The sequence below is a fragment of the Perca fluviatilis genome, chromosome 3 (assembly GCF_010015445.1).
Source record: "Perca fluviatilis chromosome 3, GENO_Pfluv_1.0, whole genome shotgun sequence".
Taxonomy (NCBI): Eukaryota; Metazoa; Chordata; class Actinopteri; order Perciformes; family Percidae; genus Perca; species Perca fluviatilis.
Genome location: NC_053114.1, coordinates 8,676,359 through 8,703,795, shown reverse-complemented (window position 1 = coordinate 8,703,795; position 27,437 = coordinate 8,676,359). Strand labels below are relative to the sequence as shown.

Below are 27,437 nucleotides of genomic sequence, written 5' to 3'. Positions count from 1 at the left end.
GCTTAGCCTTGGCTATTGACTGGTGTTTCTCTACCCCACTAACAATCGCCGAAATGATACCAAAGGTCTACACTAGTATATATAGGTTATGCACTCATAAAACGATGGATTGTAAAGTTTGTAAGTATTCCAGAAAGTTAACACTTGCCTGCTGGCTTCTGCTCTCTGCTGTTGTTGTTGCTGCGTAAGATGAGTGCTTAGGGACATCTACAAATTACAACAACGAAAAGAGATGCAACAAAAATATTTTTAATTTAACTTATTTTTTAAAGTAAGTGCTGTAGTATAACTAGCAGGAGACAAGTAATAATTGAGGTAAGTTTGGAGACATTACCTTATTTAATCATTAAATTAATAAATATTTTTGTTGCATCTCTTCGTGTTGTAATTTGTAGATGTCCCTAAGCAACTCTTACTGCCCGGTAGTAACAGCAGCAGCAGCAGCAGCAGAGAGCAGAAGCCAGCAGGCAAGTATTATTTACATAAACTTCTGGTGTACTTACAAATTTTACAATCCATCGTTTTATGAGTGCATAACCTATTTGTACTACTGTAGACGTTTGGTATTGATTTCGCATTATTAGTGCGGGAAGTGGTAATGTTATGAACACTATCCCGGATCCATTGCGCTAAGCTATTCAGCTGATAACGCTACGCTACGCTAACGTTCCCAATGTTCGACCCAGGTGAAAAAAGCTTCTGGGAGGGTGTTTTGCTCGAGGTCATGGTGCAAAGGACCCTAGGGTGAAATTACTCCGAACCATCACTTTAAACACAACTTTTTAAACAGCTTACCAAATTGTTTGTGATAGGGCAGATAGAAACACCAACAAGAAATTGTCTGCAAAACGTGTACACCGTTGGCATCATGTTGTGATGACACAGTTCTGCCCCGTGATGACACAGTTCTGCCCAGTTCTTGTTCCGCGTGTCAGTTAAATGTACATTTTAAGTATTCTGCACGTTGAAAAATGAAGCCGAGGATCCCAACCCACAGCGTCAAACAATGACACTAAGGGGACCCACCCTATGTTGGGGGTGTTGCGCATTGAAAAAGGATGCCAAAGGGGTACCCGCAGCATCAAATACTATATATGTACTGGAATTAGTTGAATGACCCCTGCGTCTGACTGAGAGGCTAAAGGAGACTTTTTGCGCCAAAGGCACCTGACCAAGAATCGTTTTTTGATGAGCTATACCAATAGCTGTCAGTAGCTCCTCACCGGACGCTGATTGGTTCAGTTCACCGCTTTTCACAAACAAACGCATTAGTTGACAGCCTAACAAGATGGATTTTCGTGTGATATATTGTCCTGCGATTCTCGCGAGAATCCTGCTGCTGTTCAAGGTAAGTGAGAATGTGAAAACAGCAAGTAGTGACAGAGTGGCAGAATGCAACACAGTCTCACTCCAGCCGCATCAAAAAAGGACGCTTGGTCAGCTGCCTTTGGCGTTTGTTACTGACACAAAAAGTCTCCTTTAGCGTCTCAGTCAGACGCAATGGGGCTTTCAACTAATTTGTGCTTGGTCATAACCATAGTCTGTTAATGGTTTGGACACTTGGTGTTACTTTTTGATGCTCTCAGGACTCGCATCTAGCCCTTTGGCGTCATATTTAGACGTGCCTGGTCGGGACTCTTGGCGTCACTTATTGACGCTCTGGGTCAGGGCGTACGTTTAACTGACATGCGGCACAAGAGCAGGACAGTTAGGCTTAAAGATCATGGGTGGGGTTACAAAATGTCTGTTTCAGTGACACACAGGATAAGAACAGGACACAAATCCAGGTCTCCTGGGTTGAAAGTGCTGTGGTGTTTCACCCATCCACAACCCCAACCAACCAATCCATATGCGGATTTTCGGTCTTTCATACGGTTTCATACCGTCGCTACTAATACTACGTCATCTTACAGCGCCGTGGTCAAGCTGCTGCTCTGCCCGTTGCGTCCCATACAGGCGCTAATGGGTGATTTTTGCATCGGTATCCAATGCTGAGAGACACTAACCAAGCGTCAGTATTTTACGAGTTGGTAGTGAGAATGGGTGCAGAAATAAATACAACTGAGGAAGCAGACATGACAAAGAAATGCCTTTCTGACCCTTGGACAGATGTACAAAGTAAGTCTACTGTGTTCTATCTGAGTTTATCGAGTAGGAGGGGAGTGGACTACTGTTTAAATATAGTCCCAACTGTGCCCAGCCCTTCAGTGTCTGCCGGCTCAGCACAGAGATGGAAGTCAAACACTGTCAGGTCGGGGCCAGAGAGAACAGAGAGAGTGTTTCCTGCTCTCAGGCTGTTTACTGAGGATGTTTTTTACCCTCTTTTCCCTCTGAGGTGTGGTCCATTTCCTTACACACAGTAGAGCACAGAAGCAGAGCCTGTCTACTGTGTGCTATTAGATCAGTGTGTCTGAGTTCAATTCTCAACTGAGACTTCCAGCATAGAAAGAAACAAGATACATCTACTCTTACATCATAGTACACAGTTTAACATTTACAAGGCACATGCTTTACACATCAAACTTTACAATAAAGTTAATCACAGAAGATTACATGTCAGACTGCATTTTAATCATGGTAGAAGTGGCAAACAAAAGCGGATTTCTCTTTCATTGTGTCCAAGTTTGTTGCGTCCAATTCAATAGGAAGTTTAATAATATCTGTTACGTGTTTGAATTTGTTACCTGATATTTAATGTATATACACAGTACTCTTGGGTCCTCATGTCCTCCATACAGAGTATTGGCATGTGTAGTAAGCTAATAGTAGTGTTACAAAAATAGCTACACTCCGTAGGCTACATGAACACCTGTAAATATTTCATCCATGCTGAATTCATTGTTGTAGTTGAGCCGTCCAACTATAATGACACAGGTGAGCCAGCAGAGGGAGGCAGAACAAAATGCATGGCACACATCCCACAGAGCATATCTGACTCATTTAGCAAAAGGACACTTTTGGATATTTGTATGAAAAATTATGTTGCACGTGTTGGTACACGTAGTGCGCATACATCCATTATTAGATGTGATGGCAAGATAGTAAGCAGACGTAAAATGAATGGTTCAAAACCACTCCAGTTTCTCCAAATTTTAACTACAAGGAAGAGAAGTGTGGATGAGGAGGAGACTATTTTGAGCTGTTGAAACTATATATGGGCGAGCGTAGCGCTAGTCGCTACTTAAGCAGCGGCGGTGAAGGCTCCACAGCGCCTGCTAGCAGCAAATGATGCGAAACAGTAAGGAGACATGACCCGAGTTATGGGGGAAGTACAGTGTGGCTGTGGCTGTCAACAATAAATAATGTTTTTAGGAATAAACCTGCCTTCTGCGTGGACTGTCCTTAGCTGAATAGGGTAGGCCTGTGCTAGTCTATTTTCCCGTAACGTCAGCCATAATGGTGGTACTTAGAGAGCCTAATATTTTCTGAAGCGGTATGTGGTGTAAAAACTTTGAGAACCACTGCTCTAGATGACCTTGTAAGCAGGCTTGCAGCAGCGTTTTGAATGGATAAAAGGCAATCGAAGGAAGAGTGCAGAGAGCAGTGAGCTGCAGTGGTCAATGTGGGAGGAGATAAAGGCATGTATGAGCATCTCTAGTTCAGCAGTAGAAACTACAGATATCAGTTTACTAATATTTCTCCGGTCACTAGGTGCAGCTCGGTGAGCCAGCTGGGAATGTGAGGCATGATGTCTCTTTCCCTTGATAAATAAATAGGCCATGTGAATGTTTACAGGACCGTTTGCAAGATGAATGTTTTTCATGCTTGCAAGAATCTTTTCACAAACATCTGGGGGAAACAAGTCAATGACTGATCTGGCATTTTAACTTGCCTTCCAACAACTCCAAAGCTATAAGTTGCATCTTATCAGTGGTGGAATGTAACTAAGTACATTTACTCCAGTACTGTACTTAAGTACAAATGTTGAGGTACTTTACTTGAGCCTTTTCTTTTCATGCCACGTTCTACTTCTACTCCACTACATTCATCTGACAGCTTTAGTTACTAGTTACTTTACACATTAAGATGTTTGCACACAAAACACATAGTTTATAAAATATGCTTTATTATAAATTAAACTACCCACCAATTGATTGTTTCCAGTTTCGAAAATGTTTTTTCAACAAAAAGAAGACTTTTACTTGCAACAGAATAATTATAAAATTTTTACAGTGTGGTATTAGTACTTTTACTTAAGTAAAGGATCTGAATACTTCTTCCACCCCCGGGAAAAATATGATAGTTGCCAAGGAAAAGAATCATCCTGTAGAGCCAACAGCCTGTTTTGTATCTAACTGTTCTCCAACTGTCATCATTCTGAAACCATAACACAAAAAATATTGAATGACATGAATGAGTCATTTTCACTCCTGCCACCAAAAAAGTGGCACAAAATGTCTGATGTTACTTTTTTTAAGGGATTTGTCATAACCAGCATTACTAATCTTGAACCCTATTATTAGTAAGGTTCATAGAATGAATGTTTATGTCCCCAGTAAAACTTTTCATCCATTGATTTGCTGGTCCAGTCAGAGAGACTGAGGGGAAATGACCCAAAGTTGAAGTTCTTTTAAAACCCTAAAAGATGTTGGGCTTTTGAGAAAACATTTGGGGCTAGAGCACCAGAAGGGATGGGAGAAAAACGTGCTCTGGTTTATTGGCATTTCTTTAAACCAATCACAATCGTCTTGTGCGGCGCTAATTGCTGGACGGAGCCACGGTGCTTCTGCAAAATAGCCTCGGGAAGGAACTTGTTTTGGTGGAACTTGAGTACGTTCAAAAGTTGTTTTTGTCGTGCAATAGAAAACTCAGATTGGACAGATAGTCTAGCTAGCTGTCTGGATTCACCCTGCAGAGATCTGAGGAGCAGTTAACCATAGTCCTCATAAATCCACCGGAGTTTAGAACGCCAAGGAATTTCCCCAGTGTGGGATTAATAAAGTCTATCTTATCTTATCTTATCAACACAAAGAAAGAGGAAGGTAACAGACATCCGGCCGAAATGAGGGACATCCGGCAGGATTTCCAGCGGCACCGGAGCAATCCCAGAAATGACACGTCGTCGATATAGACTAGCATTTTTCTTACACGTTACCCACCACCAGGTAACAAGATCAGTTTATGTCAAATGTTTTTACAGCTTGCCGCACTGCTCTGCAGAAACGTTTATACACTTGAGGTGTGGAGTTTGAAAGACATGGATGTTCACCAGGCAGGGAGAAGCTAACATAACTATTATGGTTGCATTATGGGTAGTGTAGGATCTAGTGTTTAAACCATACTAAGGACTAAAAGTCAGGGTATCTCAGGCTCTGCTACTTTTGCTTTTGACCATTGTTTTCATTCATCTGTCTCTCACAAGTCCCCAAACTGTAAGTACAAAATTGTTGGAATAGCCCGTCAATCCACAAGTTGTGGTTGCCTTTGGCATTCAATAAAAATATGACAAATGTGTAGAACTGTGTCCACATTTGTGTGCACACAAATGTGGACATTCACATTTACACACACAAATGTGGACATTCACATTCACATTTACACATTCAGAGAGTGGTGACAATGTTTCACCAAGAGGGGTTCTCTCCATCCACAGCCTCCACCAAAACCAACCCACATCTGTATATTTACTGGCCAGTGCTGCAGTTCAAACAACACTGATCCAGACTGAAAACTAAGTTCATGCACACACACACACACACACACACACACACACACACACACACACACACACACACACACACACACACACACACACACACACACACACACACACACACACACACACACAGCACTCTGTGGCCCACATAAACACACGCTCTCTCAAATGAGGAGTGTGTGTTTATATATAAACTGTAGTGGGCCACAGAGAAAGTATTCATCCTAGTATGTACCCACACACACACACACAAACACACACACACACACACACACACAGAACCTTGTAAAAGGCCGTGTAGGTGTGAGGTCAGGCCCAGCTAAGTACGGAGTGTGGAGTGTTTCCCTCTCTGGAGCTGGCTCACAGGAAAGGGGCAGTGATTTTGGGGAGCCGTGCCTTACTGAGACACACTGTTGTGTTCTCCAGACAGAGGGGGAGGAAAAGGAGGGAGGAGGAGGAGGACGAAGGAGGAGAAGAGGTACAGGCACATTAGCCCAGATGAATCCCAGTGAGGAAGCCGTGCTCTGAGTGATGCGTCTGGTTTTTGACCTGATGTTCAGTCTGGACTTCTGCCTGTCTGTCTGGAGGGAATCCGTCCTTTGAATCCCCTGTTGGCATCTTCGGTAGAAGCTGTAGATAGCCTACTGGCTGAAGGACAACATGATCGGCTACGGTGAGTAGGACTTACACTCCAAACGCTGAAGGCTTTTTAACAGGGAGGTTAATCGGTGCAAGTTCATCAGTATTGGAACAGTGTGTGTCTCTCAGACTGGTATCCAAGGTAACATCAATGACTATAACGATTATATGACAGGAAAGTAAGAGAGAAAATTATGTTTCTGAGAACCGTCTCTGAGTATTGTGTAACTATCAAAATTAGTTGCAGAACAGGGAAGTTAAATGGTGCATTTATTGGCCTGAGGACTGAATGTGTGTGTTTGTGTGGCTGGGTGTGTGCGTGCATCTGTGTTTGTGTGTGTGTGTGTGTGTGTGTGTGTCTCACTTGCACACAGAGGTCCTTTATGAAAACACAAATTACATAACATTGCGTATGTCCATTCCAAGGCGACCTTTTAAAGCACAAATAGCTGAATGAGGCCAGCAGGGGATGGGCAGGGCTTCCTCTCCACAGCCACGCAGAAGCACACGGGGCCAGGCTAAGATACGACCACATGGCTTCACACAGCATATTGTTGTCATTCCACACTGTCACAACAGAGGCCAGTGTAGCCGAGCTTCCCTGGAGAGCGTGAGATCATCTGCGTATCAAGAATTCAAGATCAGTCGTGTCCCCTTATAAACCCGTAAATAATCTCAAGGATTGTAGCAGTGGTGGAAGATTCAGATCCTTTACTTAAAGGTGCTGTAGGTAGGATTGTGAAGATCTAGGACTTAGCCAAAAAATCTACAACTTCTCAGTCCCTCCCCCCTTTCAGGTAAAGCCCAAAACGGTCTCCTAAGCCCCTCCCCCCACAAGGGAGAATGAATGCGTGTGCATTAGCAGTGATTGACACGCAGTTAGACACCCCCCCTGGGAGCTGTGGATTTTACCCAGGATTTTACAGGCTGTAGGTGGTGCCAGAGGAGCCGGATTTTTTTTTATATTACCTGATTCATGTAGTTCTACTTGAACATAGGGTCATTTGCAAGCAAATATGGCAGAAAGTTAGTTTTATAAGTCTTACCTACTGCACCTTTAAGTAAAAGTACTAATACCACACTTTAAAAATACTCTGTTACAAGTAAAAGTCCTGCATTGAAAATTTTACAAAAGTAAAAGTCTGTAAGTATCATCAGGAACATGTATTCAAAGGATTAAAAGTAAAAAAAAAAAAAAGTGTTGGCTAATTTAATTTCATAATAAAATATCAGATTTTATAAACAACATGGGTTTTGTGTGCAAAAATCTTGTTTCAAGTAACTAGTAACTAAATCTGACAGATAAATGTAGTGGAGTAAAAAGTACAATATTTCTCTCTGAAATGTAGCGGAGTAGAAGTAGAAAGTGGCATGAGAAGAAAAGAGGTAGTAAAGTACAAGTATTTCAAATTTGTAAATGTACTTAGTTACACTCCACCACTGGATTGCAGACAGCGGGAGATTATTCATAGCATGAGTCCCTTCAGGTGGCTCTCTTGGCTGTCCTCTGTCGGCCTTGCTCCGTCTCACAGGCTGGAAAAAATCCCCAGCGAAAAGTCCAAACAACACACACGTTGTTCAGCTGCACAGCCGTCCCGCCCTCTGCTTTCCCTCAATCGGGTTCTGTTAGGCTGAAGCCTCTGCCCTGCTAATGCTACAGGCAAAAAGTATGCTTTCTGTGAGGACATGTACTCTTACACACACACACACACACACACACACACACAAACACACACATATATATATATGAATATGCAAACACAGTTTATTCAACCTTTCAACGTGACCCGCACTACTCACTCTCCTCTTTCCCGATTTTTCCTTTTGGTCCAAGTTTTCACACTAAACAGTGTTACTGCTGTGTGCCATTACATCAGCAGAATAGAGGCAGTGTGTCTGAGGAAACTTTGACTCTCTCTGTACTTCTGCTGACATCACAGGAGGCAATCAACATCTTCACATCTCTGAAACCAGTGCTTCTGATGAAGCTACGCTTTAAATATACATACCTACAGAACCAACACAAAGCCTACATTGAAGTTCTTTTTAAGAACCTGAGAAAAACTCCTGCTTCGTGTAAAACAAAGGCTGTCCCACTAGGGACTGGATGGAACCCATAAAGATAGGCCCTTCAGGAATATTTTTGGTAGAAAAAAATGCCTAGCTTTAAAAAGAGGCACTTAGAAAACTGAAACCTGAAAACTTAAATTCTTAAATGTTTACAATCACTAAATTCATTTATAATTATAAAGTGTAATTATTTTAGGAATTCTGCATGACTTATGTTTTTTAAATGAACATTTAAAAAAAAAAAACCTCAGTACTCCAAAGTACCCTAGTGGTACGCATACCGCCATTTAAGAAACAATGTTGATGTGATCATCATGGATGCACTGAAATATAGTGGTGTAAAAGTATAAAGTCTCCCAAAATAGTAATTCTCAAGTAAAGAGAAAGAATGCGTTTTATGATTTTGTTTGGAGTACCTCAAACATGTACTTAAGTACTGTGTCTTAATAAATGTAGGTCCCAAACTACAATGCAGTTCTTCTAGTTAGCTTCTCCAATATAGACATAAAATGTGTGCTAGACATTCAGTACACAGTTCCAGCTCCAGCGTTTTTCTCCAAATTCAAGGACTAACCGAGAACAGAGATGGTTGCTGTCTAGTCTATATCCTTGACGTTCGACTTCCGGGATTGCTCCAGTGCGGCAAGAAATTCCGCCGGATGTCCCTCCTTTTCAGCCAGATGTCCGTCACCTTTTGCTTTCTTTGTATTGGCATTCTAAACTCTGGTGGATATATGGTTAACTGCTCCTCAGATCTCTGCAGGGTAAATCCAGACAGCTAGCTAGACTATCTGTCCAATCTGAGTTTTCTGTTGCACGACTAAAACAACTTTTGAACGTACACGTTTCACCAAAACAAGTTCCTTCCTGAGGCTATTTAGCAGCGGCACTGTGGCTCTGTCCGGCGCTTAGCACCGCCCAAGGCGATTGTGATTGGTTTAAAGAAATGCCAATAAACCAGAGCACGTTTTTCTCCAATCCCAGAATGCTGTGTGGACTAGCTAGACCTTCCTCCACAGTGCTGTGGAGGAAGGTTGGGAAATGCGAGATTAGTTGCTGTCTGACCTGGCTTTATCCAAATTGAAATATGAATATGATGTTTGAATGGTTGGTTTAGAGACAGTAGCTGAGATTGATTTCCGTCCTACTGCTCTAAGTGTTCCCACTGTGCTGGCATCCATCCAGGAGTGTGTGTATGAGCCAATAGAAAGAGAAGGAAGAGGGAGAGATGGAGACTACCAGGCTTAAAGGCCTCCAGCATAGAGATCCATGTCTCTGTTTCCTGTCTATCTGGCCAACACAACAAGCACACTAATGCTCCTTAATTGCTAACACACTTCCAGGATCAGAGCCACTGATTCACCAGAAAAGGAAGCCTTTCTTCCATACTCATTCACTGGGACCTGGGGGATATTCCTGATTTATTTATTTTAGTATTCAGATGATTAACTATTTGAATGGGTAAACAGTCATTTCAATGCATTCCTTTGTTTAGTAAAGTCTGGAATTAACTTTTTAATCTAATATCTGTTATGTATTATAATACAATATGCTACTTTAATTTCCTTAGGCCTACTTATTTTAGTGTTATGCCTACCATACACTAGAAGACTTTGAACAGACTTTGAAAAGACTAAAGTCTGACACCATCTCACACTTAAAGACAATCATCTCCTATCTAACGTTAAAGACTGTCATAATATGTAAAGACTGGAGATCTTGCAGGGTCACACATTACAGGACTACAACTAGATTTGTTATGAAAAATGTAACCAAGCTAGCTAGCTACTGCTAGCGCTAGCTGGTAACTTAAGGGAAAGTTTGAAAAGTTTCTGTTGTGTACATGCAGATGAATAGCGGCAGAACCCAGAGGTCCGGGTTTATCTGCCGGTAAAACTCCCGTTGGATGATGCACTTCAGAATGATTGAAAATCGGCAACTTTCCCTCTTTAGCGTTTAGCTTAGCATAGCCATAGCAACCATAAACAACACTGGCTCTAGCCGTTTGCTGCTTCCTGTTTGGTGCTGGAGGGAGCGCACCGATTGGTTGTTGACAATGTTCACATGATTTAACTTGACTACCAGGACTTAAAACTTACGATAATATCAAACACGTTTGATTTTGTCAGAACGCCAAGACGGGAAAAAAGACAGACTGAGAAATGACTTTTCAAGCAATTCCACAGTCGCAGACAATTTTCCAATATCGGAATGAAATCCTGAGAGTCCTGTTAGAGTTGGGGCGCTCCCGTCATCTCAATCAGTCTTTTACCCGTTTTGATGTTAGATGTGCGATGGTTTCAGACTTTAGTCTTTTCACAGTCTTCTAGTGTATGGTAGGTAAGTTGAAGATAAAAGTGAGACTCCAAGTCGCTGCCTCGTGATCAGCACATTATATACAGTCACCTATTGACTGTTTGAAGAGCTCTGTTATATTCCACCTGCATGCTGTAATATTCACAGCACAGAGAGGCATTTGTCAGCATAATGTCTGTCACAGAGCAACAAAAGATAGCTGCACTGATAGGAGTTCTCAGGTCTTTACATGCATACAGGCATTCATTCACCAAGAGCTCCAACCAAAAACATGAGTCTCTTCTACTACTAAACTTGCTGAGATTAGAGGTGAACTGAACTCAGACTGCAGAAAGTAAATGTGGGAATAACAATTACTCATAATATTTTCAAGTATTGAGGCCCCATTTTTTCACTCAATATCATCCACATTATCATGAAGATTAAATCCAGCAGTGTTATTTGTGCTTGTACTGAGGGATAATTGTTCCATAAACACCTTGTAAAATCCAACTCAAATCTTAAATAAAATTTGTTCTTAAAATGTATTTCCGCTGTCTTACATCACATTGTCCGTTACGGAGCGCTGGCGGAGGAGATGGCCCGACTGTACGGAATACAGGACAGCATGAAATGCCCTAGCATTAGATAACGACAGAACACAGTGTAGCCTAAATAACTAAATATTTGTCTTTAATATTGTGCATATATCATCAAATGTCAAAGTCTGGAAATACAGCCGTTAAGCTCTCGCGCAATCTTTACACTCTATGTCCTCGTTATCGGTCCGAACTTCAATACTGTTCATGCAGGAGGACTACGCCAATGGAAGAATCAGGAGAGAAAGAGACTTCAGGGACCCTGACGATGCCGATTTCAATTCCCTGAAGCTGTGCTTTTGGCTCTATTTCCTGAATTGGGTCAAGTAGAGAGGGCAACGTGGCAACACCAGGTTGTTGTTTTATATAGCAATACAGAAAGTATCAGTTGTCACATGTTTGCACCATGGTTGCTGTATTAACTTTCAACACAGATGTTTCCCTCAAACTTTGAACACTGAAAAATGTAATGCATGATGAGGTTGGGCTTTGCAGCCAGTTAGGAACACAGACAAACATGTATTCTTTGGTGCAGATACTAAAATGTTGAAAAATACAGTTATGAAATTGAAACAGAGTTCTTGATTTGTGTTTCTTCAGATTGCATTGCAGTAAACCCCATAAAGTTATCCTACAACTGATTTGTATACTGTACTGTATGGATGGTAGCTACAGGACATGCTTTGAATTCATAAGATTTAACAATACAGTGTTAGGGACAGATCAGACTTGAGACCTGACTTGGACTCGTGGCAAAAGACTTGAAACTTGACTTGAACTTGCCCCTCAAAGACTTGAGACTCGACTTGGACTTCCAAATAATTACTTGTGAACATCTCTGTAAGGTAGTCAGTAAGGTAGCCATCCACAGATACAGTACATCCTAAGGGTTTACTGTGGTACATGTATTTTTAACATTAAAACATGATTTATACATTACAACAAAAAATATTTTATTAGCTTAGTATTCTGTGCACTAAAAAAGTATGTATAAAGGCTTTAGGTCGCCCTATACAGTATCGTAGGCCCAGTTTAACATTAAACTTCATTTTATGCAATATATGCGGGGTCCCTGCTCTGTCTCTCTTTCAGTTTAGGGGTCCTTGGCGTAAAAAACATTGAAGACCCATGGTCTAGGGCAATGGAAGCATCCACACGCAGCATAAGAGAAGATAAGATCAACTTTATTGTCCTGAAGGAAATTAGTCTTGGGCAAAGAGAAGCGCTGGCAACAGCTGCATACACATACACCAGACATTAAGTACAAAACAATATATAACAAGACAACAATGTGCTCTAGGACGAGCAAAAAATAAATAGGATCATATTGCACAGGCCCTGACATGTTAAAATATTGCACTGCCCCATAAAAAAAGTTAGTTACGTGTAATACAGGATATTCCCAAACAAAGGATGCAAAGTGTGGATATAGGAATTGCACATAGTGAGTAAACATACACAGGTTACATTGGTTAAGGCCAATAAATTATTATAGTTATGAGAACAGGACTGGTTGTTTGTTCTGTAGTGCTATTGATGTAGGGACAATTAAAAGCTTGAGGCGGTTGCTTTTGCACCTACTGGCTCTATAGCACGTGTCAAACTCAAGGCCCGCGGGCAAAATCCGGCCCCTCACAAAGTCTGATCCGGCCCGCACATCCATCTAAGTTCACAATATATTTTGGCCCACCTAGTTGTGCGCAAAACTAAAATAATGTGAAACCTGACACTCAAAGCAGAATTTGGCAAATTTGCCGACTTTGAGACTTCCCCCAGAACCAGAGAGTTTGCATATTTAGGCTGTGAAAGAGCTTGTTGTGAGTCAGCTGTGTGGTAGCCTACTTAGAAAATGTAATTGATTTGATTTGTTCAATTCTAGGATGGCTTTGGAACGTTTTTGCTCACTTATTCAGGGCTTTATGTGGACCAAATTGTAAGTGAAAAGACTGTATGGGACATGCAATAATTGAGTCAAAGATATTTTACTTTTTCAATGAAATAAAAGCATGTAAATAAACCATACATGTCTGGCCCTTGATGCGATTCTCTTTCTCCAGTGTGGCCCTTAGCGAAACTGAGTTTGACACCCCTGCTCTATAGCATCTGCCAGATGGAAGGAGTTCATATTCTTTGAAGAGAATGTGTGAAGGATCTTTCAGGATCCTGTGTGCATGTGTGATTATGGTTGACTCAAAGATTATTTAGTATGCAGCTGGAGAACTCCTCCAACCCTCTGAGCCAGTCAGGCCCTGGCTGTGAGGGGGCTGGGAGAGAAATTTGCAGGATGATGATGTCATCAGACCAAAGGCATTATGGGTTTCCTTAAAGAGCCTGTATACATTGTTTACTAAGTGTTCATGGCAAATGTGAGAGGCCATCTGCACTAACAGCGTGCAGACCATCATTCACTCCCACTCATTAATGGGACCAGGACACCATTATCTGTTTTCACTAGAGGTGCAAAGATTAATCAAATAATTTATTAGTTGTCAACTATTCAATTAATTGCCAACTACTTTGATAATCGATTAATCCGTTCGACTCAATTTTTAATGAAAAAAGTAAAACTTCTCTGATCGCAGCTGGTAAAATGTGAATATTTTCTAGTTTCTTCTCTCCTATGTTACAGTAAATTGAGTTGTGGACAAAACAAGACATTTGAGGACGTCATCTTGGGCTTTGGGAAACTCTGATCCACATTTTTCACCATTTTCTGACATTTTAGAGACCAAACAACTAATCCATTCATCCAGAAAATAATTGACAGATTAATCGACGATGTTGCTGTATTTGTGTTTGTGTGTGTGTTCGTGTCAGCGGTCTGCAGTCATGAGGACTGAGAAAAAGTTTGCCTTTTCTTTTTTTTAAAGCAGGCCAAAGAAAAGCGCTTTTATCTCCACTGGCCTCAACATTTGCAGCAGCAGTTTCTCAGAACACTTACACACACGAATGCAGTCAGACTGTGCTAACTGAGTTTTCTAATTGCCTTCCAGAGCGTCCCTCTCCATTAGGCTTCGGGCCGGCTGGGAGGAGTGTGATGGTTCCCGAGCTCCCGGTGCACGCACACACACACACACACCCGCTGACAGCCATGCCTCAGAGATACTCCCACCAGAGGAGGAAAGCCAGCACAGCAGCTGCTCGGAGGATGGAAAGGAGACGCAGGGAGCAGGGGAAAACCAGCAACAACAACAACAACCCAACCACCAGCCACAGCCACCGCTCCAAGAAGCTGGCCATGCTCTCCAGGTACTTGCATCACTCAAAGGCTTACAACTAGGGCTGAACGGGAAGCTCCAGACACTTCACTTAGGTTACTCACCTTTGTATTGTCAGAGTAACCTTTTGCACAGGCTGATATAAATCTTCACCATGTAAAGAGACAGATTTTTATTATCCCGGAGAGACGTTTGTGTGTGTGTGTGTGTGTGTGTTTTTGTTTTTGTGTGTGTGTGTGTGTGTGTGTGTGTGTGTGTGTGTGTGTGTGTGTTGTGTGTGTGGGGCTTGGTCAGGCTCATGTGCTGTGGTGATAGCTATGCGAGTGATGGCTAACTATTGTAATGTAATTTCATTTAGTTTTGCTTTATGATGACCAGAGATAATAGTTTGAGTACTTTTTTATTTCAGTTTTCAGTTCTGATTTGAGATGTTCTGATCCAATTTTTTCTTGCCGATTCTGATACCTGAACTTGAGTATCAGCCAATATTGAGTACAGATCCGATACCAGAAAAATATAAACCCTTTGTAGTGTATATGAATGTTCCACTTCCAAGATTGCTCCGGTGTTGCCAGAAATTCCGCTGAATGTTGCTCTTTTTGGCCAGATGTCCGTTACCTTCCGCTTTCTTTGTGTTGGGCGTTCTAAACTCCGGTGGATTAATGAGGACTAGGGTTAACTGCTCCTCAGATCTCTACAGGGTAAATCCAGACAGCTAGCTAGACTATCTGTCCAATCTGAGTTTTCTGTTGCACGACTAAAACAACTTTTGAACGTACACATGTTCCACCAAAACAAGTTCCTTCCAGAGGCTATTTTGCAGTGGCACAGTTGCTCCGTCTGGCACAAGACGATTGTGATTGGTTTAAAGAAAAACCAATAAACCAGAGCACGTTTTTCTCCCGTGCTAGAATGCTGTGTGGACTAGCCAGACCCTCCTCCGCAGCGCTGTGGAGGAAGGTCTGGCAAAGCGAAACTAAACCCTTTGTGAAACATAGACAGAGAATGAATGCCATAGAACTTTCTCTCATTGTCTAGTTTGACAGTCAGTCATAACGGATAAATTATATGGTATTGGATCATTGCATAGACTCGCATACTCGCCGATACCAATACCAGTATTCTAGGCGGTATTGGAGGCTTTTCCGATATTGGTATCAGTATCAGAATGCATGTACTTGCTTCAATTTATGGCTGCAATTCTCCAGTCTTGCTATTTATGTCATTTAATGTCTGGAACTGACTTCTTCCCTGACTGTCCAGGTCCCTGATCCTGTGTCACTCTAAGACTAATGATGACTGTCCAGAAGCGAGGCATGCTGTGGAAGTGTCAGATGGGTGCAGGACCTGGGCCCCTGGCTGCAGGACAGACGGGCCCGCTGGGGATCAAACCCGGTACAAAGATACAGAGAACGGACACTGGAGGACAACCCAGAACTCAGCCTTGGAGAGAAGAGGAGGCACTGAGGCGGATCATCCCAACACACTCCGGGAGAACAAACGGAGCATACGGAGGTCCTTCAGCATCAAGGTACGCTTGCAGGGCAGGGAAGGGGCTAAAAGGGGGGCACAGGGTGGGTTGTTTTATTCTAACTGTCATGATTATTAACAATGTCTCTTCAAATTAAAATAACTTAAGGTGGCCCTATGCTGGCTATTCTACCTGTTGTTCTTTATATAGCTAATAGCTGACATTGTGATATGTTGGCTACTTTAGAACCCTGGTAATCTGGATTTCGTAATCTTGAAAAGTTTTTTTCTGGATAAAGGTGATTCAATCCAATTTTCTTTGAAAAAATGGCACACAAGTAACATGGATTACCTGATCATGGATAGCAAAACATGGGATTTTCAGATCTGGGTCATTCGTATCCAGATTAAACTTTTTGAACAACATGGGCCCTGGACACTGGAATTGTGACAAACTGAGCCTGAAGAAAATGTGTATTGTATTCGGATATACAATTTGATTAACCCTGTGACGCCTGAATTTATTCAAAATTATATAAAAAAATGTATTATGTGTGTTTCTGGCTCCAAGCTGATGCTAAAGTAAGTTGAGATTGTTAATTTGTCTATAGCATATAGAATAGATATAAATTTAGGTATGATGCAAATTAACGACAACAGGCATTTATGGTAAAATTCTTTTCAAAATGGTAAAATTAATAAAACACATTTTCCCATCTCAGATATGTAGATTTTATTCATGTCACAAAGTTGTTAGAACTTCTAAACTTTAATTGACAAATAAATGAATCTTGACAACAGCAAGAAAGAAAACACTACTCTCCTACTCCCTAACATTGACAGTAGTCTTTTTAGGGTTAGGGTTAGGGTTAGGGTTACGGTTAGGGATAATTTCGCTTCCGTGAACCGGATGTAGTTCCCACTCCTACGAGAAACCAGTGTGTGCAAAAGGTTCCTAGGTATGTATCGAATGTAAACAAACTGGCATTGGGGCATTTTAATACTTTGAGTACATTTTCCTGATGATACTTACATACTTTTACTTAATTAACATTTTCAATGCAGGACGTTTACTTGTAACAGAGTATTTTTACAGTGTGGTATTAGTACTTTTACCTAAGTTAAAGGTCCAGGGTTTACCGTGTTTAGTTGTTCATTATCAAAATATGTGTTGCCCATTCACAAGCTTCACATCAGTTCCAAGTATTCCTTTTGGCTTGAAATTTTATATTTGCATTTGCATGAACTGGGGTAGACGCTCCATATTCATGCGCCATCTTGAAATACGTTAGGGACAAACAAGACATACTGCTCCGCCTTTCGCATTTTCGCTGTCACATGATAAACTCACAGGTGCTGCTAATGCTACTAATGGGTATCGTAGCTTCCTGGCTCTGGCAAGTTTTTAGAAGGAAACATTGAGGACCACACGTATTCAAAATCCAAATTTCAGGAACAGGAGTCTTCTTCTTCGCCCAGAAAAAGAAAAAGGATAATGAAAAGAGCAAGAGACCGTCATTTTGAAGCGTGAAGGCTACCGTAGCTGAAATACATACTTTGAACTGTGTGGTGCGAGAGAGTTGATGGGAGAAATTCCTACACATTGGACCTTTAATGATGTGAATACTCCTTCCACTGCTGGTAACTATCAACAGAAAATGCATGCCAGTCATAGTGAAGACTTTACAGCCGCAGAACAACCCTGACCCGCGCTGAGCTCAGTCATTTAATGGAGCCGTGTTTCCCTCTGGGGATAATTCATGCCACATTGAACATCACTCATTCTTAATTACCTAGCAGACAGAAACCATGTCCAACAGTAGCCATGTCATTTGGCTTTTATGTTGATACTAAATCTTTTACAGTCCAACTGAAGTTTATCAATGAATAGAGCGTTTTTTTTTCATCAGTTATTGAATTTCTTTGTTCCACATGATAACATGTTCACCTGGGTAATTGCTCCATATTTAAGGAAATTGACGTAAAGGAAATAAGTAGCCATTAAAAGAACACAACCATTCTGTCTGTATTATATCATTTAATAATCCTGTCACATACTGTCCCCTTAAGAGTAATTTTATAACATACATGCAGTGGTAGGATAAACTACTTTTACTTTAGTACTCAAGGCAGGGTTGGTAACTATTTCCAATAAACACTTTTTTGTATTTTGTTTGAAATGGTCTTTTAACCCCGACAGCAATAAATAACTTCTGGGTTTTGAAAAAGAAGTGGAAAAAGATCTGAAACTGCTGTAATCCTGTAAAAACGCTCACCAATCGCTGCCTCGCGGTCCGCCTGGAAAGAGCCAATGAAATGCCTCCTTCCCCCGCTGTGCATACTTTGAGATTGAGAGCCTGAGCTCAAAGCGCATCGTCACTGTCAGAGTTAGTGCAAGTCTACTGAAGATTGGAGGAGAAAACTCTGCCAGCCGCCGCCACGGTTACTTAGTAACGTCGTTTTGATGAGTGAAATCACGGTCCTTTCCCCGCTCTGCTCTGAGAGTATGTGGGCGGAGCCCTGAAGGCAGGGGTAGAGGTTAGACGGAGTCCCGAGGAGATGCTTCTTTTAAATCTTGTTAGCTTTTCAACATTACCAACCCTGCCTTTAAGCTACCCAGCAGTACAGTGGCCCCTGCAGCCATAATCCTGTACACACTGTGCGTACATTTTTTTCTGTGAGACATGCAAGGCATCAGCATACAGCAGCTCTGTTCTGCTCGCTGCTCTGTTCACAGTAGTAATTTTCTCATTAATTATACGTTATTTCAACAACCTATCCACTATTAATCAGAATGTTCATTTTTAGGACTCGATCTTTAAATAAACAAATGGACGAAGCTAGCATGTTGTTTGAATCATGTGTGTTAACATGGGCATGAATATTGCGGTTATGAAGCTTATCCCGTTTTTGACCATATTCGAGATATGATGTTTACACAGATACATGTAAAATTGTTATATAGCAGTATGTATATTGCTACTTTAACTCAAGTAAAAGCTCTGAACACTACTTTATACATGGCTTTGGCTCCTAAACTGAAACTCCAAACACTATGGCCCATTTCATTCACTATTAAAGAAAAAGAACACAACAGTAATGTTTGACTGTCACCTCACTCAGCCAGATGGTTGATATGCTCATAAAGCTTGCTTTCTACCTCCCAGTATAGAGGTTCCCTTATACCTGTTCACTGTGTGTGTGTGTGTGTGTGTGTGTGTGTGTGTGTGTGTGTGTGTGTGTGTGTGTGTGTGTGTGTGTGTGTGTGTGTGTGTGTGTGTGTGTGTGTGTGTGTGTGTTGCTGTAGGAGAGTAGTATCTGGAGGATGTGTGTAGCCACAGGGCCCGCTGAGGAGCTGTATGGACCACAAATGGCTGATAACAGCGTCCAGACAGAGGACAAAGGCACTAATGTGGAGCCAGGGAGGAATGGAGGGAACCTAAACAGGTAATAGACACAGTACACATCACAACTCTATGTTTTCTCTATATTTCTCAGGAATGTGTTGAAAAAAAAAATGGTGAAGCTGCACTTATCAGGCTAAATGAGAAAGTGTGGTATAAAGAAAAGCATCACTAAAAGCATTGACTCATACTATATAGATGAAGAAATGCTGGTGTTTGACATGTTTAACCCAGGTATTGCAGTTGAAAATGCACATAGTCTGCAATCCGAATGGCCAGACCTCATCTAAAAGGATTAGGTTTAAAAGGATTAGACCTAACCAAACTGCAACCGTTATTTTTAGATATGAGGACAGAAACTGCTTCTGTGGGTTGTGTGATCTGCCACATTTGGGGGCACTAATTTATGAAACGCTCCTATGGGTCATATTAGAGGGTAGGATTAAACGACTGATATAGTCGCATGGTTTAAAGGAGTATGGTTTGGAGGAGTTGTTGATCTGTTCACAATGTGGGCAGAATGGAGATAACAAGAACTTGTATTACTCCCATTTTCCACTGAGCACATCTGTGCCATGTTCCGGTTTTCTTCCGTCCTCCGCCATGCGCCATACCACACCGGGAGCGTCTCAGAAGCGGAGCGTCTCAGAAGCGGAGCGTCTTGCCTGCTTGACTCACATATTATATTGCCTCTACTTTGTACTTTACAGAACAATCACGTGTTTATTAAGCTAGTATCTACCACTACCAACTAAACACAGAATTAGCACTTAATTAGCACAACTTTCATGCATTTCTTTCACATCTACTGCAGTCAGATTCACTGTGTTCACTCTGAAGGAAGCATTTCACATGGGTAGGCACTTATAATGACATTTCGAACATGTTACGAGGCTAAAAGCACGTTTAAAACCCTGTTTCAGCCTCCTGGGTGCTAACGCTAGCAGGAGGATAACACGGTGTAGGCAACACCGATTGTTTTCGTTTTTCTCGCTACTGACAGCACTCCAAATTTACAAACAACAGAGCTACGTGTTGAAATCGACCGGAATTCTCCTTTAAAAATTCCTACTTTTAGGGTTTTCCATCAAAACACAATTTGTGTATCAGTGAGGTCTAAGAATTGTTTTCAGTGCATTTCCTTTCTCATAAAGCTCTTTTAAAGCAGAAATATTTCATTTTGCGCATTATTTAAAAGTATCTTTACTAACTTGCATTCTTGCATTTAATGTGTTTCTTTGCACATTACCGCCACCAACTCTTGATTGGTGGAAAAACAAGAAGCGTTGTAAACACACCCACTTGTAAAAGCATTGCTCCATAGCATTACTAGTGGTGAAAAACTTCACAGGGTACCTTTAATTTAATATCTCAGTGAAAGGACCTTTCATGTTCCTCCAACATTAAATGTGAAATACAAAATATAGTTGACTTTTAGATAGCTATGGCATGAAGAGGGACTTCTAAATCCCATAGCAGCCTAACTAATAATATGATGTCATGCATTAAGGTTTGTGCTTGAAGACTTGATTTTCAGCTGTCTCTGTGTTTCTCTTCAGAGGCTGCAGCTTCCCGAGCCCAGACAAGCTGGCACCCTTTAACGGACAATTTGTAAATGGCAGCACTTGGATTGCAGGGGAGGGGATGAGGAGCATTCACATTAAGGCCTTCAGTGAGGTAAGAGCTGCCGACACATTAAATGGACTCTAGTGTGACATGTGTTCCTAATGAAAATCCTACTTTAACCCAGTGTTTGGCAAGTTACTCAGGAAGTGCAATTACTCTTTACATAGTTTATATCCAGGACGTTCCACTTCTGGGATTGTTCAGGTGCCCCCGGTAATTCTGCCGGTTGTCCCTCATTTCGGCCAGCTGTTCATCACCTTCTGCTTTCTTTGTGTTGGCATTCTAAACTCCATTGGATTTATGAGGACTATGGTTAACTGCTCCTCAGATCTCTGCAGGGTAAATCCAGACAGCTAGCTAGACTATCTCTCCCACCTGAGTTTTCTGTTGCACGACTAAAACAACCTTTGAATGTACACATTCCACCAAAACAACTTCCTTCCCGAGGCTATTTTGCAGCGGCAACGTGGTTCCGTCCGGCGCTTAGCGCCACCAAAGACGATTGTGATTGGTTTAAAGAAATGCCAATAAACCAGAGCACGTTTTTCTCCCGTCTTGGAATGCTGTGTGGACTAGCCAGACCCTCCTTTGCAGCACTGTGGAGGAAGTTCTGGCAATGCGAGACGACTCTTTACTTATAACTTTAAAAAAATAAATAATATTACTTTACTTATTCAAAAGTAAGTATCAAAAGTAAAGTGGAGTAAGGGCTGGCTACACCACAAATACATTGTGGGAGAGGAGAAAAAAAAAACTCTGGGTTGTTTGCATTTCAACCAATCACAATAGTCTTGGGTGGTGCTAATGTCCGGACACAGTGACGTTGGGTGGTGCCTCTGCAAAATAGTCTCGAGAAGGAACTTGTTTTGGTGGAACATTTGCACCCCGCAAAAGAAAACGCCACATGCAATATTAAATGAAACTCCAAATATATTAATATTATAATATTAAATGTTAACTTATATTCTTTGTTAATCTTTACAATCATTGCCCAAAAGAACCAAGCAGCCTGCCTTGTTGCACCATCCAAATCTTCTTCAAAAGTTGCCATTTTTATTTTGTTTTGACCTTTACTTTTGATAGGACAGATGAAGACATGAAAGGGGAGAGAGCAGGGGAATGACATGCCGCAAAGATCGCAGGTCAGAGTTGAACCCTGACCCGCTGTGTCAAGGAGTAAACCCTCTACACATGAACACCTGCTCTACCAACTGAGCTATCTGGGCACCCTTGACTTTTGGTTTTCAAATTCATTTGAGTTCTAATCAGTTTTTAAAGCGGGTTGTTTAGTTTAGTTTTTTTTTTTTATGCATAGTTTTTATTAGTTTTAGTGTTAGTTTTAGTATTTTTTGTAATATGGGTTATTTGTCAAGGATAAGATTCAAAAAGGTCAGAAAAAGTATTGTGTAATAATAACTCAACAAAAATATCATACAATTTTAGAAATATTTATTCACAATGTATTCAACAATAACACCAGTACATAAAATGTACATATGATGAGCACAAATATGTAAACAGTCTACTTGTTCATGTGATGAGCTCATTGGAATTTAAATTGAATTTGAATATATAGATACACATATCAAAATACAATTCTAAATGATCAGATCCATGCTCCACATGGATAGACAGATCATCCCGGCACTGTGGATGGGTTGAAAGTGACTGACAACCAATTATTTCTGTGTGGGCATGGCATGTTTCTCGTGCTGCAATCTTCCCACACTTGCAGACACAAGACTCTATAGAGTTCAGTCAGAAACACACACAGAGGAATTTAAAGAATTTGGTCAACAAAAAGAGTAATGTGAGAAGAAGATAATTCAGTAACATTTATATGATTTGTAGGCTTCACGGTGACAGTGGAATTTCTGGAAAACACTGAGTCTAGACAAGGTCTATTCCAGACAGGCACAGTCAAGGAATTTGATACATTGTGACATAATGACAAAGCAGGAAGAGCACAGTTAGGGAATCTCTCCAGCTAGTCATTGAAAGTCAAGGAAATGTTATGTAATTTGTAATCTGGTCCTCTGTAAAATCTAAAAAATGTGAGAAAACTAATTTAGTTAAGTAATAACTTAAATTATATATAGTGAGTGTGTTACCGTTACACAAGGACCTGCATACACCAGAATGAGCAGTGTATACTCATGAATGGGTGTGTCATTTTGGAGCAGAGGTGTTAGAACCGAAGCCAATAGGGTGTGTTTCATTGCTCCTGAGCAGCCATAGAGGCAGTATAAAAGTTTTATTTCTTCCAGGTTTTAGTATTTTTGCCGCTGTGGGAGCTTTCCTGCTGGTTAGCATAACGCCTTGTCTGGCTGCCAAGTCTATTTGAGTCATTTTTTAGAGGCTGTGGAAACCTGAACAGCAGAATGAAGGAGAAATGGAGAAAAGGAGCAGGAGGAAAGAATGTCTAATATGTGACGACTGGGCTCAGCTGATTGTTTTCAATACTGTCTCTGTTTGATTTTTTTCTCCCATAATGGCTCCCTTCAGCAATAAAACGCCCCCTACACGTGGTTCCAAAGACTAATTTAAAATTCTACAGAGGATTAGAGAATTAGAATTGACTTAAAATTGTCAGTTATAAAGCAACATCTAGACAAAGTTGGCTACCGTACAGTAAGCTACTAGTTACAGTGGGGCAAAAAAGTATTTAGTCAGCCACCAATTGTGCAAGTTCTCCCACTTAAAAAGATGAGAGAGGCCTGTAATTTTCATCATAGGTACACTTCAACTATGAGAGACAAAATGAGAAAAAAAAATCCAGAAAATCACATTGTAGGATTTTTAATGAATTAATTGGTAAATTCCTCGGTAAAATAAGTATTTGGTCACCTACAAACAAGCAAGATTTCTGGCTCTCACAGACCTGTAACTTCTTCTTTAAGAGGCTCCTCTGTCCTCCACTCGCTACCTGTATTAATGACACCTGTTTGAACTTGTTATCAGTATAAAAGATACCTGTCTCCTAGGGGACCTAGTGAATGACCTGCAGAGAGCTGGGACCAAAGTAACAAAGGCTACCATCAGTAACACACTACGCCGCCAGAGACTCAAATCCTGCAGTGCCAGACGTGTCCCCCTGCTTAAGCCAGTACATGTCCAGGCCCGTCTGAAGTTTGCTAGAGAGCATTTGGATGATCCAGAAGAGGATTGGGAGAATGTCATATGGTCAGATGAAACCAAAATAGAACTTTTTGGTAAAAACTCAACTCATCGTGTTTGGAGGAGAAAGAATGCTGAGTTGCATCCAAAGAACACCATACCTACTGTGAAGCATGGGGGTGGAAACATGGGGCTGTTTTTCTGCAAAGGGACCAGGACGACTGATCTGTGTAAAGGAAAGAATGAATGGGGCCATGTATCGTGAGATTTTGAGTGAAAACCTCCTTCCATCAGCAAGGGCATTGAAGATGAAACGTGGCTGGGTCTTTCAGCATGACAATGATCCCAAACACACCGCCCGGGCAACGAAGGAGTGGCTTCGTAAGAAGCATTTCAAGGTCCTGGAGTGGCCTAGCCAGTCTCCAGATCACAACCCCGTCACAACCCCATCACAAAAACATTTCGTAAACTGCAAAAAGGCAAGAAAGTAAAGAAACTATTAGGGGTGGGAATCACCAGAGGCCTCACGATACAATATCATCACAATACTTATTTCACAATACGACATTATTGCGATTTTAAACATATTGCAATATTCTGCGATGTATTTCAATTTATTACCTTTTTTCTAACTTTACATTTTCCCATTTTTTCAACATCTGTTTAATCTAAAAAGACAAATTTTTCTGTTTGTTCATCTCACTTCAATTGTATTGCTGCTAAACTGTCAAGCAGACGGACTGACCAACACATATATAATAATCGATTGATACTTGACGTCTGTGTATCGATACAATATTGCCACTGAAAATATGGCAACACTTCAATGGTAGAAGCTCGTTCTAGCCGTTAGCGAATTTGGTTAACATTTCCATGGTAACAGCAACTTGGACCAATCAGAGACGTCGCTGTTACGCTTAGGATTGTGGGTAGTGTAATACTTCTCCATAAGATCGCGAATAAAACGTGTTTTTCTTAAAAAACAGGTTGATTTCATACGGACTTCTAGCTTCTACAGGAGCAGAAACGTTTGTTTCACAACCTCGTAGCTTGTGGTCAGTCTACCTCGGATGATTTAGACCAGGGGTCTTCAATGTTCTTTAAGCCAAGGACCCCTTAACTGCGAGAGAGACAGACCAGGGACCCCCTACTACATATTGTATAAAATTAAGTTGCATATTAAACTCAGCCTACAAAAACCTGCAGGCAGCCTAAAAACTTTAGACATACCTTTTTAGTGTATAAAAGTGCATAGAATACTAAGCTATTCAAATAATTGTTGGTATGATTTCATAAATCATGTTTTTATGTTGGACAGTGAATCCTTACCTCGCCAGTAAGCCTATCATCAATTTTTTTTTATATGCTAATAACTTGTTGGATTCATGTTAAGACATTTAAATTTAGTTAAAGATCTCTGTTGCAAAGAAACAAGTAAGGCAGTGGCGGGAGTTTCTTTGCAACTTTTGATTTACTAATCCCCCTCCGACGCACCTGTCTCCTGTTATAGATAGAAAAATTAACAATAATTTGGCGGCCCCCCTGCAGTAACTCTGAGGACCCCCTAGGGGCCCCGGACCCTCTGTTGAAGATCTCTGGTTTATTATATTATTATGGCTGATAATTAAAATCCTTATGAAGAAATGGGATTTTTACTTTGGGAACCACACTGGTGAGCTATGAAAGCCCCGCCCACCAGATGTTAAAACAATCGGTACCAAAAATTTTCGTGTCGGCAGCTTATATAAATTTAGTTCTGAGTTATTTACATTGTTGGTAGTGCATCCCATCAGACAGCAGTGAAAATGACGAAATATGGAGATACAAGGTTTCTGCCTGACAGCGATGATATTATAGTACTGAGACACTTGTCCTGATCCTGTATGCAGGGTTTATAACCACAGACAGTAATGATTCATGTGATGTTTTGCTTGGTACATTAGAATTAGTACACATAGGACCATGTGAACTGATAAATGGTTGAAGGGGACTTTAAAGGTACATTCCGCCATTGGCTAGCCTTGCATTGGGCAACATTTGAAATGTTTCTATTCACTGGTGTTTTGTGTTTTTTAGGACATTTCCACATGTGAAGACACTCTCCATTCAGTCAATCTGACTACAAACCCACAGCACCCGGCCGTTATTTCCCCAGCTGACTCTCTGTCATTGCCTGGATACACAGATGAAAAACTTTTAGCCAACATCAACCACCTCAAGGTAAACTAATCTTTCACCAAAGTGTATTCTGATCCACTATTCAATTTATAATGATGTCATCATCAGGGGTGACATATGCTTTTGTAATGATTGTAATGATTGACGCTCTTAAAGAAATATGAATTTCAATGGGATTATGCAAACTGAGAATATTTTATTTCCTCATGTGGAAAAGAAATGGCTCAGGCAGCACTACACCCATGGTCATGGTTAAAAAAAGAAATCGTCACCTTCCTAAAATAATTGCCTAAGTCATTTTTTAACAAAAATGATTTTGTTGCCTAAATCATCTCCTCATGGTGCAGGCCACCTCTGGTAAAATTGCCTACATCCTCAGTTGAACAGGTCATGTGATTCTACACCTTTAGTAAAATTGCGTATGTCAAGCATGTGACTTAGGCGGTTTTATTTTTTGTGTTTTCCGAAAAACCTGAAAAAAATGACTTTTAACAAAAATGATTTCTTTGCCTAAATCATCTCCTCATGGTGCTGGCCACCTTTGGTAAAATTGCCTACATCCTCAGTTGAACAGGTCATGTGTATAACTGCCCATGTAAAGCATGTTTTATTTTTTGTGTTTTCTGAAAAACCTGAAAAAATTACTTAGGCAATTATTTTAGGAAGGTGACGAAATGCAATCTCACACTGGGGAAGAAAAAAACTGTCTTTCTGTGTCCCTTTGACATAAGTAAAGTCAAAGGGTGTGTGTGTGTGTGTGTGTGTGTGTGTGTGTGTGTGTGGTGTGTGTGTGTAGTTACCCATCCCAGAGGTAAATGAGGAGAGTTGCTGGGACACGGAGAAGATTGAGCAGAGCCCACCAGGACAGATGGGCAGCAATAGAACGCGCTCCAATTCAACCAGTGTGTATCATACAGGTTTCACTTAATAGTAAAATTACCAATCATCTATCATCTACATCTATTAAGTCTGCTGCCTTTCACCTTGCATGCCAGTGGGTCAGATGTGTGTAGAAAGCTGCACAGACAGGAGCAGGCTAGTGTCGGTTCTGCTCCGACGGGATAGCTTTTAGAGTGTATAGTAATGACAGATGGTAGAAGGAGAGAAGCAGGGATGGGAATATTGGTTGTAATGTGTTTATTGTCTTCAGGGAGGTGTGAGGCCA

General features: G+C 41.1%; 1 protein-coding gene across 2 annotated transcripts in view; it reads left to right on the top strand.

The window, feature by feature from the left end:
* The first annotated feature begins 6,173 nt into the window (after positions 1-6,173).
* Positions 6,174-27,437, top strand: part of il16 (interleukin 16) — a 67,015-nt gene continuing 45,751 nt past the window's right edge. For both annotated transcript variants that reach the window (XM_039795362.1, XM_039795361.1), the window contains exons 1-7: positions 6,174-6,329; positions 14,253-14,508; positions 15,741-16,008; positions 19,255-19,394; positions 20,911-21,028; positions 26,171-26,314; positions 27,069-27,174. In XM_039795362.1, coding sequence (XP_039651296.1) covers positions 6,317-6,329; positions 14,253-14,508; positions 15,741-16,008; positions 19,255-19,394; positions 20,911-21,028; positions 26,171-26,314; positions 27,069-27,174 — 1,045 coding nt within the window. In that variant the 5' untranslated portion in view covers positions 6,174-6,316. The remainder of the gene's footprint in view (positions 6,330-14,252; positions 14,509-15,740; positions 16,009-19,254; positions 19,395-20,910; positions 21,029-26,170; positions 26,315-27,068; positions 27,175-27,437) is intronic.